Source organism: Ornithorhynchus anatinus, chromosome X3 (genome assembly GCF_004115215.2).
Source record: "Ornithorhynchus anatinus isolate Pmale09 chromosome X3, mOrnAna1.pri.v4, whole genome shotgun sequence".
Classification (NCBI taxonomy): domain Eukaryota; kingdom Metazoa; phylum Chordata; class Mammalia; order Monotremata; family Ornithorhynchidae; genus Ornithorhynchus; species Ornithorhynchus anatinus.
The window spans coordinates 15,183,282-15,202,024 of NC_041751.1; the positions used below are offsets into that span (position 1 = coordinate 15,183,282).

General features: G+C 41.9%; 1 protein-coding gene across 4 annotated transcripts in view; it reads right to left on the minus strand.

Annotated features, from left to right (window-relative positions):
• CDH10 (cadherin 10) overlaps nt 1–18,743 on the minus strand; it is a 93,503-nt gene that overhangs the window by 41,408 nt on the left and 33,352 nt on the right. For 2 of the 4 annotated variants that reach the window (XM_029054085.2, XM_016225261.3), the window contains exon 1: nt 10,928–11,158. In XM_029054085.2, the coding sequence (XP_028909918.1) occupies nt 10,928–11,158 (231 nt within the window). Of the gene's footprint in view, nt 1–10,927; nt 11,302–18,743 lie in introns of those variants that run through there. The other 2 variants (XM_029054084.2, XM_001508224.6) reach the window with 1 other exon arrangement.

An 18,743-nucleotide genomic window follows, 5' to 3' on the forward strand; every position in this document is an offset into this window, starting at 1 on the left:
CTGAGGCACAGAGAAGTTCAGTAACTTGCCCAGAGTCACACAGCAGAGAAGTGGCAGATCTGGGTTTATAATCCAGGTCCTCTGACTCCCAGACCCATGCTACCCAAGAAAACCTGGAGAAACTAGAGAAGTTAAATACAATAAAAAAAGGAAATGGTGTTTTAGCCATTGACTGTAAACTCACCATTGGCAGGGAATACACCTAGCCACTCTGTTATAATCTCCCAAGATGACTACAGTGGTCTGCACGTAGTACTCAATAAATATGACTGATTGACTGAAATGAAGGAATCGTTCAGAAGGTAAGTCGTGGCTCACTACTAAGTGACTAGTCCTATTAAAACACTTGGCTTAAATGCTTTCCAGATGCCCTTTCCGTCTTACATAGCAACTTTCTTCACTTTGCTCTAACTTGGACTCTTTGTTCTTCCCAAGGTCACCTTCTAAATGTACCACACTCCAATCTTCCCACTTCTGATTCATGACTCATGCTGTTTCCCCAGCCTGGACCTCCCTTTTCCTTAAAATTTGCCAAAGCACAGCTTTGTAGCTCTTTAAAGTCTCCCTCCTCCAGGAGTCCTGATTAATTCACATCGCAGACATGTCAGAAAAATTCCCACCCGTAGCACTGATTTACTTTGATCCTGTCCTCAGAACTTGTGAACATATGTGTATATGTAGAATGTATACATATATATTTGTATTAATCCGTGCATGCAACTATTCATCGGTTTCATCCTAATGTTTGTGCGATGCTTTATTATTGCTCTTCCTCCAGTTGTCACTAGCTGCAAATTTTTTTTTTTTGTCTGACTCCTCCATTGGCTTTGTAATTTCCTTGAGGACAGGGAACAGGTTTCTGGCAACTGTGTGACTCTCGCAAGTGATGATTACAGTGCCTAGCACTCAATAGGTGCTCAGTAGATGCCATGAATCGATCAGTTGAATGAGCGAGTACAACAGCAACGGAGTAGGTACAAGTTAATCAGGTTGGACGATAGACCCTGGGCCACACGGGGCTCACAGTCTAAGTAGGAGGGGATAGGATTTAATCTTCATTTTACAGGTGAGATCAGTGTGGCCCAGAGAAGTTGTGATTTACCCAAGGTCACCCAGCAGACAGACACGTGGCAGAGCTGCGATTAGAACCCAACTCCTCTGACTCCCAGGCCCATTCTCTTTCCAGTAAACCATGCTGCTTCTTAACAAACTAACCCCTAACCCCATCTTCTTCTCTGAAACTTCTAGTACTGCAGGCACAGACAGGTGTACAAGAAAAGCAGCTTGGCATAATTGAAAGAGCTCAGCCTTTCGAGTCAGATGATCTGGATTCTAAACCTGGGTTTCCTCCTTTATAAAATGGGGATTCAATACATGCATACACTCCTCCTTATACTGTGAACCCCATGTGAGGCAGGGACTGTGTCCAACCTGATTAACTTGTATCCACTCATGTGCTTAGAAAAGTGCTTGATACCTAGTAAGGGATTAGTTGTTATTATTATTATTATTTTGACAGTGCATAGGTTACTCCCACATCCACCCTGACTCTCTACACCTGGACCTAACAGAGCTTTGAGAAACCTTGGGTAGGATGTGTGTTTAACCTGTCTGAAGGTGTCCTTGGGCCATGGTTAGAGAGAGTCCTCACTGGGATCCCCAAGTAGGAAACAATCCTGGCTTGGGTTTCCTGATTCTTCTTGGAGCAGGCCTCTTGAGACTTCCTCCAACATCCTCAGGCCTCGTGGAGCTTCCCCCCGGGGCTCATGATATTGTCCCCAGTCAGAGAGCATGGAGAGCCATCTTGGAGCAGTGGACTCATAGGCAGAACACTCAGCTTCTGACCTCAGGCCTCACTGGCCCAAATATCCGTTGTTCTGGCCAGGCAATCTCACCACTCCTCTGTGAGGCCCCAAAAGGGATTCAGAACTGCGTGCCGGATGCCCAGACTGGAAGTCAGACTCCTGAGTCCCCCGGGGTTTGGCCCGCAAGAGACCTAGCTGCAAGTGGGGAGGGTAAACTTGAGGATTCATTTTGGATCTAGATAGTCTCAACATCCTTCTTCCCCTAGTAATATATGTGCATATCACATCTGTTACCTTATCAGGGCTCTGCACACAGAAACCGTTCAATGCCATTGATTGGTGTGCGAGCCTTCGTTTGAGTCTGCACAACTTCAGCAAAGTGGAGAATTGAACAGTTAACCCGTTGATGTCGGTCATTTTGGACACCGTATCTCCCTCTAAACTGTAAGCTCATTGTGGGCAGGGAATGTGTCACTTACTGTTATATTGTACTCTCCCAAGCACTTAGCACAGTGCTCTGCACACAGAAAGAGCTCAATAAATACAATTGAATGAGTGAATATACTTTGGAGAAAATTACCTGAATAATTCTTCAGTCTTCCCCTTTACCTGGGGATATTGAGTCCCAACAGTGATGAGCCAGGCATTATCACATCTTACTTTTCTCTCCTTTTATTTGCTAAAAGAACAATAATATTCCATCCAGCAGTAACAAAATATAATTGAATATATAATTACATGGTGCCTCAAATTGAAAACACGAGAGCTCTGGTAGTAATACAAATTCAGTAATACAATTTCTTTTTTTTTTTTTAGCTATTTTACATGGAACACTTATGGGTGAATAATAATGGGAGATGTTTGTGAAAGATTAAAAGCTACTTTTTCTGTATTGAATCTCTCTAGATATTTTCTTTTTTGCTGTAATCCTTCTGTGCTGCCAGGTGCCCCTTTTGGATATCTGCAACTGCAACATTTTCCTCAGCTATTTTCCACTTAAGCAAGGAACTGCCCTTAAGCTTTTGAATTTAAATTGCTCTTAGAAATGTAACTTTTTTCAGTGAGAGGGTCTATCCTTCCAATGTGGGACTGGGAGCCAGGAGATAATTGTCCATATCCCTCCCCTGGCCTGCTGTGTGACCTGGGACAAGTGACTTAAGCTCTCTGAGCCTTAGTTTGCTCATCCACAAAATGGAAATGAGGTACCTTCCAGTACTACCTCTTAGAATGGGAGCTTCTTATGCTGCAAACAGCAAATATTTTTTAAATAAAACAGCAGAGTCATCATTATTAATATTGAAAATTTCTCAAGACTTCACAAATACCATTTGATTGGCAAAATTGGCAGATGGCTTCCCCATATTAACCAGTGCCACCATTTCCCTTCCTTACCATAGTAATGAATCTCCCCATATTTCTAGTTGAAGGGATCACCATCTCCACAAACTGCTTATTCTCCCTCTTATTTAGATTGGGAGCCTCATATGAAAGGGGGTCTGTGTATAACCTGATTAACTTGAATCTACCTCAGGGTTTAGAACATTGCTTGGCACACAGTAAGCACTTAACAAGCATATTGTTAATAATAATTGGTCATAATAAGAAGAAGAAGAAGTACTCCTACAGAAAACCGGGTAAAAAGGACCAAATCCACTTAGATACTGATTGGAAAGGTGAGTGATATTTCAAGTAAGAGGTAATTGCAAATGAAGAAAAACTTAAAAAAAAAAAAAGACAAAATGGAAACAACCTACTGGTAAATGCAGTGATCATAATTTGAGTTGGAAATTTCCTAGGGGGATCACATGTGTCTTCTGGGAGCAACCAAAGGCAGGTCAGTCTCTGTTAACATTTTCCCCTTTTACCTATTGCCCTTGTCTTGTCTAGCCAGTGCTATCTCTAGCCAGACTGTTAGCTCCTATATCAAGAACATGTCTTTTAAATTAGATTTTATGTGTGCCTAGAGAATGCCTGGAGGTTAGAAAATAGGTATTGATAATAATCGTGCTTGGTTTTCCTCAAGGCCTGCCTGGTGACTGTTTGTATACCCTTGCCTAATTCAAAGACCTTTACTGGTTGTTAAACAATCCATGTGGCTGATAGAGAAAATGATGAAAAGGATAAAATAGTTTGAAGAAGTAAAGCGATTGAGTCATCCTTTAATTCAAAGATGACACTGCCAAGGGGTAGACTGCATTTCTTATTCTTTTATGCTTTATCTATGAAAGTGCTGCTTTATTCTGCCCTGCCCTCCCACCCCCCACCACCCCTGGGGTGAGCGTTATACTACTAGTATTATTAATTAAGAGTTGACTGGTTTATAGAGCACTGTACTAAGTAAGAACCGGGAAAGAATATACAAGTGAGAATTAGACACTGTCCCTTGGGAGGCATCAAGGGTTCACAAGAAAAGGCACATCCTGGCAGCAGGACATGAACTTGAGTTGTTTTTTCAGTAATGGTGATGGTTTGCCTGAAGGGATCCACAATATCTCTCCAGAAACCTGGTTAGGAGAACAGTGTTGCCTGTAGTGACAGAATGGAATTACTGGTGGAGTTGTTATTGCTGTTGTTATTATTACTCTATTATTTTTATTATTATTATTTGTTGAGCTTCCCACTCCCTCTCTTTTCTGTGTAATCTGTGCATGTGATCTGTACATCCCCTTGATTCTATTTATTGTGATTCAGTTTTTGTTTTTTTGTCCGTCTGACTCCCCTGATTTGACTGTAAGCCCGTCAATGGACAGGGATTGTCTCTATCTGTTGCCGAATTGTACATTCCAAGCGCCTAGTACAGTGCTGTGCACACAGTAAGTGCTCAATAAATACTATTGAATGAATGAATGAATCTGTATCTTTTAAGCACTTGATATTCACCCCACTCTCGGCCCCGTAGCAGTCATGTACAAAGCCATCATTTATTTTAATATCTGGGTTGTAAGCTTCTAATAAACAGGAAATGTGTCTGCTACTCTCTCAGGTACTTAGTGAAGTGCTCTGTACACTTTGAGCACTTAATAAATACCCCTGGTTGATGTATTAAACACTGTTCTAAGCACCCACCTAAGTCTAAGTTAATTAGGTCGGTCACATAGAACTGTGGTTAGGAGATCCATCAAAGCAATCCTATTCATTGAGTGCTTACTTTGCATAGAGCACTGTACTAATCGCTTGGGAGAGCATACTATACAGAGTTGGTAGACACCTTCCCTGCCCACATGTACATATCTGTAATTATATTAATGTCTGTCTCCTCCCCTAGACTGTAAACTCACTGTGGACAGGGAATGTGAATGTGTCTGTTTATTGTTATATTATACACTCCCAAGTGCTTAGGACAATGCTTTACACATAGTAGGCACTCAGTAAATACCACGGACTGACAATGAGCCTACAGTCTAGAGGGAAGACTTTGCCAGCGACGGACATTACTTTGCCTTCACCCGTTTTTTGCCATCATTGAGTAGTTTATACTCCAGCTGGCTTGGCAAGGGAAGGGGAGGGAGGTCTGTTCTATTTCTTTGTGAAAACCAGGGCAAATGACAAACAAAAAAAATCTTAAAAAGTAACAACAGCCAGTACCACAAAAACCCCACAGTTCTCCTTCCCCCTTTTATACAAGTCCGAGCTGGAAAACAGCAGGAGCATCAGAGCAGGGCAGATGCCAGCAAATGTGGTTATTGCTCCCAGCAGGCATATATTTGCATTGACAGTCTTATTACACAAGACCTTATTTCATAGAGACCCAATCCAATCTCCTTTATCCTTGTGCTGCAATTCAATGGAATGTTTTCCATGTTTCGCTTGTGTTGAGAAAAAAAACGAAAAAAAAAACCAACAATGTTTTACTCCTATCTTGGTATTGCACTTCGTACATGAAGTTCTCGTTTTAACAGTGATTTGTGGGGCCGCTCTTATTCGGGCAAGTTCAGAATTGGAGAACTCCATGATAAACTTAATTATCCCCACGTAGAAACGATAGTGTTTCAGTGATTAAAGTAGATTGGATGTAGCAAAGGAAAATGAAGCACTGAGAAAAGTCATATTTGGTTGAAGACTGAGGAAAAGACATTAAGTTTGGGGTTTATTTAGAAAAAAAAAAGGTTTCTGGGATTTTCACATGAATTTCATTGAACTTTATAAATTGTATACCTTTCTTATACTCTGAGCCTCATGCAGGGCCTGATTATCTCGTGTATACACCAGTACTTAATACTGTGCTTGGCATATAGTAAGCGCTTAAATAGAAATGAGGCAATGTTGCCTAATGGCTAGAGCATGGGCCTGGGAGTCAGAAGGACCTGAGTTCTAATCTCAGCTCCTACTCATCTGCTGTGTGACCTTAGGAAAGTCACAACTTCTCCTTGCCTCAGTTCCCTCATCTGTAAAATGGGGATTAAGTCTGTGAGCCCTATGTGGGACAGGGACTGTGTCAAACCTGATCATCTTGTATCTACCCCCGCATTTAGAAGAGTTTCTGACACATAATAAGTGCTTAACATGTAACACAATTACTACTATTATTAGATTTACTGATGAAGGTTAGTAGAGTGCATCGGGAAAATTATGATTGGGATTTTTAAGGTTTTTTTTTAACGGAATATTTAATTAAACCTCTTGGCACCCTGATAATAAATGTAATTTTCCTTTTAAAAAACTGCCAAAAGACATATTAATTATCCTGCAGAATCAGAATAGCAATGGATCTATCAATAGTATTTACTGAGCATTTTCTTTGGACAGAGTCCTAGACTAGGCCTTTGGAAGATTCCAACTGAGAGAAATGATCCCTACCTTCCAGGAGTTTACACTATCAGGTCAAGTAAGCGATATTTATCGAGCATCTTCCATTTACACAGCACTATACTAAGTGGTCAAGGGTACAACAATCAAAAGACACATTCTATGCCTTGAAGGAGTTTATGATTCAGTGGACATAGTGTATACAAGCTAAGGGAGAAACTTATTGATTCAATTTATTCAGCTATATTTATTGAGCACTTATTTTCTGTTCAGAGTGCTGTATTAAGCGCTTGGGAGAGGACAATACAACAATAAATGGACATATTTGCTGACTACGGTGATCTCACAGCCTAAAGTGGGGAAGGCAGACATTAAATAAATACATTATAGATCTGCCCCCCTCCAGACTGTGAGTTCCTTGTGGGAAGGAATGTGTTTGTTCGATGTTATATTGTATTTCCTCAAGAGCTTAGTACATGCTTTGCACATATAAAGTGCTAAATAAATAGGATTGAAGAAAGTGCTATGGGCCTGGGATCGGGTAAGAACAAAAGGAGCAAATCAGGGTGATGCAGAAGGGAGAGGGTGATGCAGAAGGGAATGGGCAAAGCGGAAAGAGGGGCTTAGTCAGGGAAAAGCTCTTGGAAGAGATGTGCCTTCAGTAAGATGGGGGGAGAGTAATTGTCTGTCACACTGGAAGAGGGAGGGCGTTCCGAGTCAGAGTCAGGATGTGGGCGAGAGGTCGGCGGTGAGATAGACAAGATTGAGGCACAGTGAGAAGATTAGTATTAGAGGATCAGTTGTGAGGCCTGGTTGTAAGAGAAGAGCTGCAAGGTGGGGTAAGAGCGGGCAAGGTGACTGAGGGCTTTAAAGCTAGTAGTGAGGAGTTTCTGTTTGGTGTGGAGGTAGATGGGCGACCACTGGAGTTTTTTGAGGATTAGGTGGACACATTCTAAAGGTTCTTGTAGAAAAATGATCCTGGCAGCAGAGAGAAGTGGGGACGGGAGTGGGGAGAGACAGGAGGCTGGGAGGTCAGCAAGGAGGCCCATGCAGTCACTCAGGCAGGATAGGATGAGTGGTTGTCTTAATTTGGAAGCAGTTTTGATAGAGAGAAAAAGACCGATTTTAGTGATGTTGAGGAAAAAAACCCAAACAACTTATGGATTTTGACACTAAAGACTTGAGAAAGCATCAAATATCCCAAATAGGTGATTAATTATGATTTTTTAAAAATAATGTGGACATTTGAAAATGGCTGTAATCGATTAGACTGTAAGCCTGTCAAAGGGCAGGGACTGTCTCTGTTACCGATTTGTACATTCGAAGCGCTTAGTACAGTGCTCTGCACATAGTAAGCACTCAATAAATACTATTGAATGAATGAATGAATGTAATCACTTCCTTTCCCCAAAACAAATATCTCCTAAGGTATTAGGTCTTAGATTGTAAACTGTGTGAGCTATAGATTCTGTCTTTGAACTGTGTATCTTGTATTTACCCTTGCACTTAGCAAGGAGAAAAAGCGGTCCAAAAAATGCCTTTCATTTTTTGATTGGTAATTATTTAGAATAAATACTCTGTGACTATTCCTTGTGAATAAGTTGCAAAATTATACGAACATATTTTCAATATTCTTCACCTGTAATCATCCATATTTTGAAAGATTTCTTGGTCAAATTTTGGTAGGTAGGTTGTCGCAGGCTCGCTGGGATATGGAATATTTCTATCTTGAGAACACAATAAAAATGAAAGGAAGAAAAATAGAAGTGATACAGCAAGGAGAGTATTTTTGAATATTCAGAGTGAGTAATGGTATTTGTAAAGCTTACTGATTTTGAAGGAGAGCTGGATTTACTTTTTCTTTGAAACTTTTACACTTTTTTAAATCTCAGCATGTGGAACAAAGCCATTCTTTTCTGAGTAACAATTGTGTGCCTTAAATAATGGGGCAAAATTGCGGCAAGCACAGAAATCAAGGAAATGACTATTTTGATGATGTCCACATTACATCTATGAAAGACTGGATATTTAGCCCCAGAACCCCTTGGATTGGTTTAATTCAGGAATGCGGACCAGAGTAAAGCCCTCTCTTCCAGGACTGTGACGGTCAGGCACAAAATCAGCACTTTGGAGCAACTGAGCACTTTGTATGTAAAATTTAATGTTCACTCCTGCTTGCCTCATTGCAGTTGATCGAACATAGCTGGCAGGAGGATGAGTGCGTGAATGGTATTGTGAAAACCACAAGCACTCTAATCGAGTCATCTGAGTAGGTCCTCAGTCCTGAAGCCGTTGTGACTATAGGGATTGGTGTTAGGCAATTCAGTCCGTCCATAGTATTCATGGAGCATTAATTCTGTGCGAAGCACTCTGCAAACTGCTTGGGGGGGAGTACAGTTGCAAACATTCATTCATTCATTCATATTGAGTGCTTACTGTGTGCAGAGTACTGTACTAAGCACTGGCGAGAGTACCTACCCTTAAGAGGTTTACAGTTCAGTAAGGGGGGAGGTGCTGAATTTCTCTGCAAAATTGTGTCACCTTGATTTTTGACAGGAATTCAAATATTTTTCTTAGCACATAATTGTCAGTGTTGATAGCTGCATGCACCCAGGGAGGAGAAGGAGCAAAATAGTAAGAACACAGCACGATAGTAGGGTGTGGGGAGTTGAGGACCTGTTGTATGTAGTACTTGGGGGACAGCAATAAAAGAGACGCAGTCTCAAATATCCTCTTACCTTCTTCCTCTTAATTCTTCTTTACTTTCCTCTTCCTTTTGGTCCTTTTGTTTCAATCCTCCCTTACTGCCAGATGTAATTATTATATGACCCATGAAATATTCCCACCCCTGTTTTAGTACAACAATTTATTTTTCAGAGGTGGACTAATATGAATAAAATGGTACATGGTACACATATATATTTAGAATAAATACTCTGTGACTATTCCTTGTGAATAAGTTGCAAAATTATATATATCTCCACACACACACATATATATACATAACATATACATACATATATACATGTATGCATGTATATGTATATATATATATATATATATATATATATATATATATATATATACACACACATATGTGTGTGTGTATGTCATATATGATTTCATTTTTTTAAAGATATTTGTTAAGCACTTAATATGTGCCAGGCACCCTAATAAGGACTAGGATAGATATTAGATCATCAGGCCGGACATAATCCATGTCCCATAGGGGACTCACAATCTTAATCTCCATTTTAGAGATGACCTAGCTGAGGCACAGTGATGTTAAGATACTTCCCCAGTCTCACACAGCAGGACATACGACAGAGCTGGGATTAGAGCCCAGGTCCTTCATACTCTGTCAACTAGGCAACCCTGCTTCCCTCTCCTCAGATTTCTTGTTCTCAAATCGACCATCCACAATTTATTTTTGCTCTTTTCCATGTATATTCATTTCTGTTAGCTTTAGGACATATAGGATAAAAGACTTCATGTTGTAAGTTACTATTTTAGTCCAGGTTTCACATCCTCTTTGCACTTTATCGGACGTGCTCAATAAAATTGATTTCTACTGGGCTCTTGCAACAGAGAAGCTCTAATTTATGGAAGTGATCAGACAGATTCATTTGGGTGCTTTTTGAATTAATAAAAATTGTAATAGGTTTATTTCATGCTCTGCGATCCCGTGCCATACATCCATAAGCCTGTGCCCTGCTCCCCCATGACAGGAAAAAGCAGCTGCAACTGCAAAACATTCTCAACCCTTAGAAAGATGGGAAGTCTGGAACTCGCTCCCTAGCAATCCGTCAATGGTATTTATTGAGCACCACTTACTGCTCACAGAGCACCGTATTAAGTGCTTGGGAGAGTACAATAGGTTGCTAAGCATGTTGCCTGCCTACAAGGAGTTTACAGTCTTGGAGGAGATGTTTGACCAACGTTCTATTTTGCATGCATGATTTTTTGCAGCGTGGCTCAGTGGAAAGAGCCCGGGCTTGGAAGTCAGAAGTCATGGGTTCTAATCCCAGCTCTGACACTTGTCAGCTGTGTGACTTTGGGCAAGTCACTTCACTTCTCTGGGCCTCAGTTACCTCATCTGTAAAATGGGGATGAAGACTGTGAGCCCCATGAGGGACATCCTGATCACCTTGTATCCCCCCAGCGCTTAGAACAGTGCTTTGCACATAGTAAGCGCTTAACAAATACCAACATTATTATTATTAAATTGTTTCAGACCATTGAAATTAAATACAGGTCAAGATTAGGTATAATATTGAATCAATGAGTAAATGTCTTGGATGAGAGGTTTGAAAGAATTCTTCAAATAGAGAAGGAAAACAAAAGCGAGGAGCTCCGGCCCCTGATTGCACACCTACCTTGCCCACATACTGATAATCGGATCCGGTATATTCTTCCAGCAAAAAGAACTGGTTCCACATCCAGCCTCGCTTTTGACGGTGCAGCACTTTTCCATCGCTCGCCGGCGAATGGGCCATTAAGACTTTTGCCTGGTGTTCAGAGACCCTTCTGAAGAACATTTCTGTAGAGCAAAGGTGAGGCAGCCCTATCCACAGCAGCAACAACAGGGGAACCCGAGGTGTTGTCATGGTTTTCTGGCCGCAGGCGGAGCCAACCAGGAGGCAGGGAATGCAACACGGTGGTTCTGGACGGATGAACGCCGCTCTCTACTAGGCAGAACAGCCCAGGGGCTTCCAACAGTTCATCTGCTTTTCGTGCATCTTTTTCAGATCTTTAAAATAAACACACAAAAAAAATCCATCAGTCAGTGGTGTTCACTGAACACTCACCGTGTGCAGAGAAGTGGACTAAGATCTTGGGAAAGTACAATACAATAGAGTTGGTATTGACTCTGATCCCTGTCAACAAGGAGCTGAAAGAATATGGGGGAGACAGACTTGAAAATAAATTCCAGATAGGGGAAATTTAGTAGAGTATAAAGATATAGACATAAAGGAAAGGAGGATTTAGAAGGACTAGACCAGAGATGGAATTTCTGTGAAAGGGCTGAGCATTTTGGTAGGATGGAAGTCAGAGCAACATCCTGACTGATATTAGCTTTGGTGGAGCCCACTCTGGCTGAAAACCCTGCTCTAGCACTAAGGGGTCTCCACAGGACAAACTTCTCATTTGCTTGGCTTTGGAACTCGGTTTTCCAAGCTCAGTCTGTGGAAAGGAGAAACCTGACAGACTGGAAATATATTACTAGGACACCATCAGTGTTGTGGTAGGGTAATGCTGGCAGTGAGCGTATTGAAATATTGTAAACACAGTGAACAACGGAGGCATGGGGAAAGGAAATGACATGCAGGAAATGTTTTTGAGGATTTTCTTTAATGGGTTATGGTATTTATTGGCAGTCAGAAGACCTGGGTTCTAATCCCAGCTCCACTGTTTGCATGCTGGTTGGCCTTGGACAAGTTACTTCACTTTTCTAAGTCTCAGTTTCTTCACCTGTAAATTATGGATTAAATACCTGTTCTCCTTCTAATTATACTGCTAGACCCGTGTGGGACTCAGACTGTATCTGACCTGATCTACCCCAGTGCTACATATATCACTTAGTAAATAGTAAACACTTAGAAAATGTTGTTATTATTATTATTACTATTATCATTATCATTACGATTATGACTTTTATTGTGACAAGCACTGTAGACAACACTGAGGTAGAAACATGATGATCAGAGGCACCCAATCCTTTACCCACATGAGGCTCACAGCCTAAGAGGGGAGGGGGATAACCCCCAGGGATCAGCGATTTAACAATCTCCCTTCATGCATGGATTACCTGCATTTGGGACACCTGAGAAGTCCTAGTATCAAGAATAATATGACCCAGGTGATGCCATGCACTGGGTGGGGGAAGAAGCCTGCCACGGAAACTTTCTTACCCAGGAGCACTGAGAAGCAGCGTGGCTCAGTGGAAAGAGCACGGGCTTTGGAGTCAGGGCTCATGAGTTCGAATCCCAGCTCTGCCACTTGTCGGCTGTGTGACTGTGGGCAAGTCACTTAACTTCTCTGGGCCTCAGTTCCCTCATCTGTAAAATGGGGATTAAGATTGTGAGCCCCACGTGGGACAACCTGATTCCCCTATGTCTACCCCAGCGCTTAGAACAGTGCTCGGCACATAGTAAGCGCTTAACAAATACCAACATTATTATTATTATTATTCTGCAGAAGATTTGTCTCTGTCACTTCAAAGATGAATGACAGCATGAGAAGCAGCACGGCATAGTGGATAGAACACGGGGCGTAGAGTCGGAAGGTCACGGGCTCTAATCCTGTCTCTGCCACTTGTCTGCTCTGTGCCTTGGGCTAGTCACTTCACTTCCTCTGTGCCTCAGTTCCCTCATCTGTAAAATGGGGATTGGGACTGTGAGCCCCATGTGGGACAGGAACTGTGTCCAACCCAATTTGCTGATATCCACCCCAGTGCTTAAGACGGTGCCTGGCACGTAGTAAGCGCTTAACAAATATCACAGTTAAAACCCATCACTTCACCAGAGATAATCCTTGCCGCCCTGAATATCTACCAGTCAGTCTTTATTGAGTGCCTACTTTGTGTACTAAGTGTTTAGAAGGGTGAGGAGACATGATCCCTGCCCTCAAGGAATCTACAATCTTGCAGAGAAGACAGAAACTAAAATACATCATAGGTGGAGGAAGTGACAGAGTTGAAAGACATGTACTTAAATCCAGTGGGGCTTAAGCGGACACCTAATTTCTTAGTTGGGTGTGGACCCATGCATAGGTAACATGGAAGTGTTGAAGCAGTTTAGAGGGGGAAAACAGAGTGAAAAAGTGAAAGGTTAATCAGGGACCCTCTCCTAAACACAGGTAGCTACAGTGCCAAGCTAGTCAACTCTCTGAACACCTTTGAACTCTTCACTGGAAGTACTAAGAAGACTTCTCTCCCCCTCACCTACATATGTGTGAGTAAGAAACAGAGAAAGAGAGAGAGAAGAAGGGAAAAGATTTTGACAGCACTCCCTTGAGCTGAAGGAGCAACTTGCCCGCAGGATATGTGAGAAAAAAATCCAACTTCCAATAATATATTTTGAGTGTCTATATGCAGAACAGGAAACAATTAGGGAGGCTAGAACAGAAACCAAATTCACACCCTCAAGAAGCTTGAATTTGAATGGGGAAAACACAAATGCGAGCAGCAGTCAACCAACAGGATACAGCTAGCAGTAGATATGAATATGGAGAGATAAAATGGATGAATTAATAGGAAATGTACACAGACTGATTTTATAATAATATAATAATATAGCCACTGAGCTGTGTAGGTTGATATATTTCTATGTTGTGATGAAGAGTGCAAATATATGGGTTAACAGTGGCTGAAAAGATGTAATTTAGCATGGTGGAAAATGAACCGGGGAAGAAGTCCTGCATGAGGTGGGATTTCTGGAAGCTTTTGAAGATGGGAGAAAGCCCAGGTCGACAAATTTGATGGGAGAAGACATTCCAGGCTGGGAGTTCAGCGGGAGCCGGAGGTCATCATTACTTTTAGTCCTACTATATGAGATAGCTCATGGGAAAGTCTGATCCTTGCACTTGCAGTCAGGAGTCAATAGATGGTCTGAGGGACATAGATAAAGGTACTAAGTAGTATAATCTGGCTGTGTTTTCAATTCTTTCTGTCTTCCAGCCAACTATCTATGTTATCCAAACCAAGAGAGTAAATAAAGCAACATGCCGATTAGCTAGAAACCCACTATAATTTCATCAGGACTTGATATCTGCAACTCGGTCTGGACCCTTAGAGCTTCAGAAATCAGAAAGCCTGGTCCGTGGACCATGAATTATTTGGATATTGAGAGACTGGGCTTGCTTGGGCAAGTGTGTAATTTAATAAAAGGTTCATTGATGTGGTCACTGGCTCATCAAACTTGTGTTACTGCCTCTGCCTGCAAGCATGGAGAGTCTTATTCCTCCTAATTGGATGATGGAAGAGGATTACATTTTCTGGCGGAGGCAGATACATGAGGAGACAGATTTCTTCCTCCAGGATTTAAAGCTTAAAGAACTTGTTTGGGAAAGGTAAAATTCATTTCTAGAAAGCTAGCAAACTCGTGTTGGAGCCAGTGTTTCAAAGCAGGGTTATTAGATTAGTAAAGTGCTACTATACTGGGTTCCATAGCTCTCCATAGCAGAGCTGAATGGTTCTGTTGGCAAGAAGCGGGGCTGTGTCAGGTGCCACGATGACCACCAGAACACCCACAGCACTTATGTACATATCCGTAGTTTATTCATAGTAATGTCTGTCTCCCACCCTATCCTTGTGGGCAGGGAATGATTCTGCCAACTCTGGTGCATTGGATTATCTCAAGCGCACAGTGAATGCTTGATAAATACCATTGATTCATTGACTGATTGATGATGGGGGCACTTAGGGAAAGCTGCCTCAAGTAGCCAGAGCTGAGGGAGGAGAGGCTGGACAGCCACTCAGAGGCCTGAGCTGCTCAAGGATAGACTGGCCTGCCTTCAGCCTACTGTCTCTCTCGTCTCTCTCTGGCCTTAGTGTGTGGAGGGAGGAGGCGGAAAAGAGAGACCGGACTCACCACAAGTGGGCCATTGTCTCTAGTGTCTTATTGAGGATGAATCAATCGGAGATATATCCCTCCTCCATCATGTAAGCTCCTTGCCTCCTTGTAGGCAGGGTCTGTGATCAGCAAGACTATTGCACTGTTTACTCTCCCAAGCACTTCCTACATTACTCTGCATACAGTAAGCACAGAATAAATACCACTGATTGATAACGATACTAATCACCTATTCTCTAAAAATGTCTCCTTTGAAGAATCCATAATGATTGACCTACAAATCTGAGTTCCCAATTAATATCACCTTTAGGGTAGATTTGTAGAGGCTCTCCAGATGAATTTGTTGCAGCTTCTCCATTGTCCACCAGTGATTCCCAGTATCCTTCTTGCAACAGTCCTGTCTGACCCCCATCCCTAGCACTTGTGTGTTTAATTGCTACTCCAAACACTGCTGTAAGCACGCTTATTTAAATTTGTTTGTGTAAGTATTTGTTCTGCTACTTTATATGATCTATTTACATTATTTCCTGGGTAACTTTGTTCTTTTGGCTGCCTCCATTCTTTGTAAAGCATTTTTCTCTGTCTTCCCTCTTGAATTGTTTGCTTTGGGAGGGTGGGGAATCTGTGTCTTCTGTTTTACCCTCCCAAGAATTTGGTTCAGCTCATCAGTAAGCTCTGGACAAATACCAATGATTGCTGGATTGCTTCTGCTCATCGCTGGGGAAATGGCAGACTTCCTTTAAATATTGATTCCTACTTTGCTCTCCTCTCTCCAATGTCAAAGTAACCCCCTGCAGGGTGAATAGAGGCTTAGGGAAGTACTTGGGCTCTTTCAGCTTCCTAGGGCATACTGCAGCAGCATTCTGTGAATCACTTCTTGTCCCAGAAGTGACATCTGTTCAACATCTTTCGTTCAACTTATTACCCAAAGTAATTTTCAAATACATTTTACTGAGTTTTAATTGACTGGAGACATACTAAAGTCATCAGTACCGTAGCATACTGAGTTCCTGTGATTTTTAGGAATAATCAGGGTTACACATTGGAATTTGATTAGGTTTTGAGAATGTTGCAGGCAGGAGAGGAGAGGGAAGGAAAGGCTTGGGAAGAAATAGTGGATTCCCCTCAGAGTTGGGAGAAGGAGTCACTAAGATCTCCCAATCTTGCAAGTCCTTCTCAGATAACGACTGGACCAAAAGGTCTTACTCCCCCCACCTTGTATGCCCCAACTGCCATTTTGGCCCTTCCTCATGATTTAATCACTTATGTTACCAAAGCCCCCCATATCATTTATGTGCGTATCTTCCATACTGTATTAACACCCCTGTCAGTTGGCCGGTGTGGTATTTACTGAGCACCAATTGGGTCTAGAGCACTATACTAAGTGCTTGGGAAAGTACAATGGAGTTGGTAAACACTTCATTACAATAAATTTATATGTCCCTCACTAGACTTCAAGCTCCTTGGAGACAGGGGCGAAGACTTGTAGTCATTTGTAGTCTCTGAAGCACTTAATCCAGTATTCTGCACACAGGAAGGCACTCGGTAAGTGCTACAGATTGATGGAAACATAATCCTGTCTCCTTGCTTCCTGGAAACAGGTATGTGGTATTTTATGGGTCCAGTCGATTCTCAGGTCGTAGATGCAAAACCCCAGTACCTAGGTTTGGTGGTGGTGAACCTCTCAAAACTGTTACTGGACAAGTCATTGGGTTGAATTTAAATAATGGATAAAGGTTGGTAGGGCTTCCTGGTGGTACTAGAGATTTATTGTGGCCTAGAGTATAGAACATGGATCTGGGAGTCAGAGGACCGGAGTTCTGTCACTTGTCTGTTGTGTTACCTTGGGCAAGTCACTTAACTTCTCTGTGCCTCATCACCTCATCCGTAAAATGGAGATTAAGACAGTGACCCCCAAGTGGGACGTGGACTATGTCCAACCTGATTAGATTGCATACAGCCCTTCATTTACAATGTACAATGTGCACACTAAGTGCTTAATAAATGCCATTTTAAAAAAAATGATGCCGAGAGTAGAGGTAGGTTTACTAGAGAGATTGTTTCTAGCCATTAGGAAAAGAGCCAGCTCCAGGCAGTAAGGAAGGGAGGCAGCTGCCTCAGGGTCCATCCTTATGAGGGTAGTAGGTGGCAATGATTGAAAGTTTGAAACATTATCAACTCTGGAGATCTTACCTGCATGCGGCAGCAATTTTTTTCCCCACCACAGGTTATCAGACATCTGAAGCCAGCTCTCATTTAGGTGGATGTCAAAGAGAGAGACCATTCCATTTGTTATGAATGTCTCGGTGCCACTCTGAGACAGATTACCGATCTGGATGGACTCTGAGTCCAACTCCAGTTATGAATTTCTTAGGGCTTTGCTCAAAAAAAAAAAAAAAAGATCTGATATTGCCATAGTGTGAGTTCTTGAAGAAAGATTTAGGTAATAATTATTTTCTAAAGAAAAATCCTTCCTGCCTTTTTAATACCAGTAAAAATGCTGGGATTAATAGAAACGTCGAAGGCTGAGAATGAAAATGTAATCCAAAAGTACGGATCATTTTTGCAGGAAGAGCATGAGAAATAGGAATAACAATTGTACTCTAAAGAATTATTCAAATACCGATTCAAATCGAAAACATCTCGTCCTTCCCAAATAATGTTTTAGTTCTTTCTCATCTGCTTGTGAATGCAATATCTGGCCGGTATCATTTTGACTGAGACTTGTAAATTTAAATTTTCAATATATGTACTTTTCTTAATTTATATCTCAAATATGGACTCTCTCCCTTCCAATTCAAAAGACAAATATGAGTAAAGCATCAGCTTGCAGGAGGCTGGCAGTGTTGATGATCTTAGGCAGCTGTTCCAAATGAGATTATGATCTCTGAGTACAGAGATTATAGGTTGAAATGCCACAGTTTCAGCTACCATTTCATTTTCTGATGATTACACATGAATAGAGAATCTTGTTTCAGCCACCTTGCACACCCCCATCTTGGTGGGCAGAGAAGCTGCCTTACTTCATCCACATTAGTGATTAACACCTTCTGCTGTTCCCTTACGAAATGAGAAGAGCAAGGCTGGAAACTAGAAATCAGGATAAGATGGCCAGCATCAATAACAGTCAGTGATTCCATACACCGTGCTAGACACTCATTATCTGTTATCAAGAATGATCCAATCGGTCAGTAAATACCATTTATTGAGTGCCTTCCATATGCACTGTGCTAAATACTTGGAGCGAATAGTAGAATTAGTGCACATGATCCGTGCCTTCAAGATACTTACAGTGTAGTAATCAGTCAATCAGTGGTATTTATTGATTGCTTCTCAGGCAGAGCACTGTAATGAGAAGCACTGTGGCCTAACGGATAGAGCACTGGCCTAGGAGTCAGAAAAACCTGTATTCTTTTCCCATCTCTGTCTCTTGTCTACTGTGTGACCTTGGGACTGTGAGGCCCATTTGGGGCATGAACTGTGTCCAACCTGATTAACTTGTATCTTCCCTTGAGAAGCTTGAGTAGCAGCGTGGCTCAATGTAAAGACCCCGGGCTTGGGAGTCAGAGGCTGTGGGTTCTAATCCCAGCCACTTATCTGCTGTGTGACCTTGGGCAAG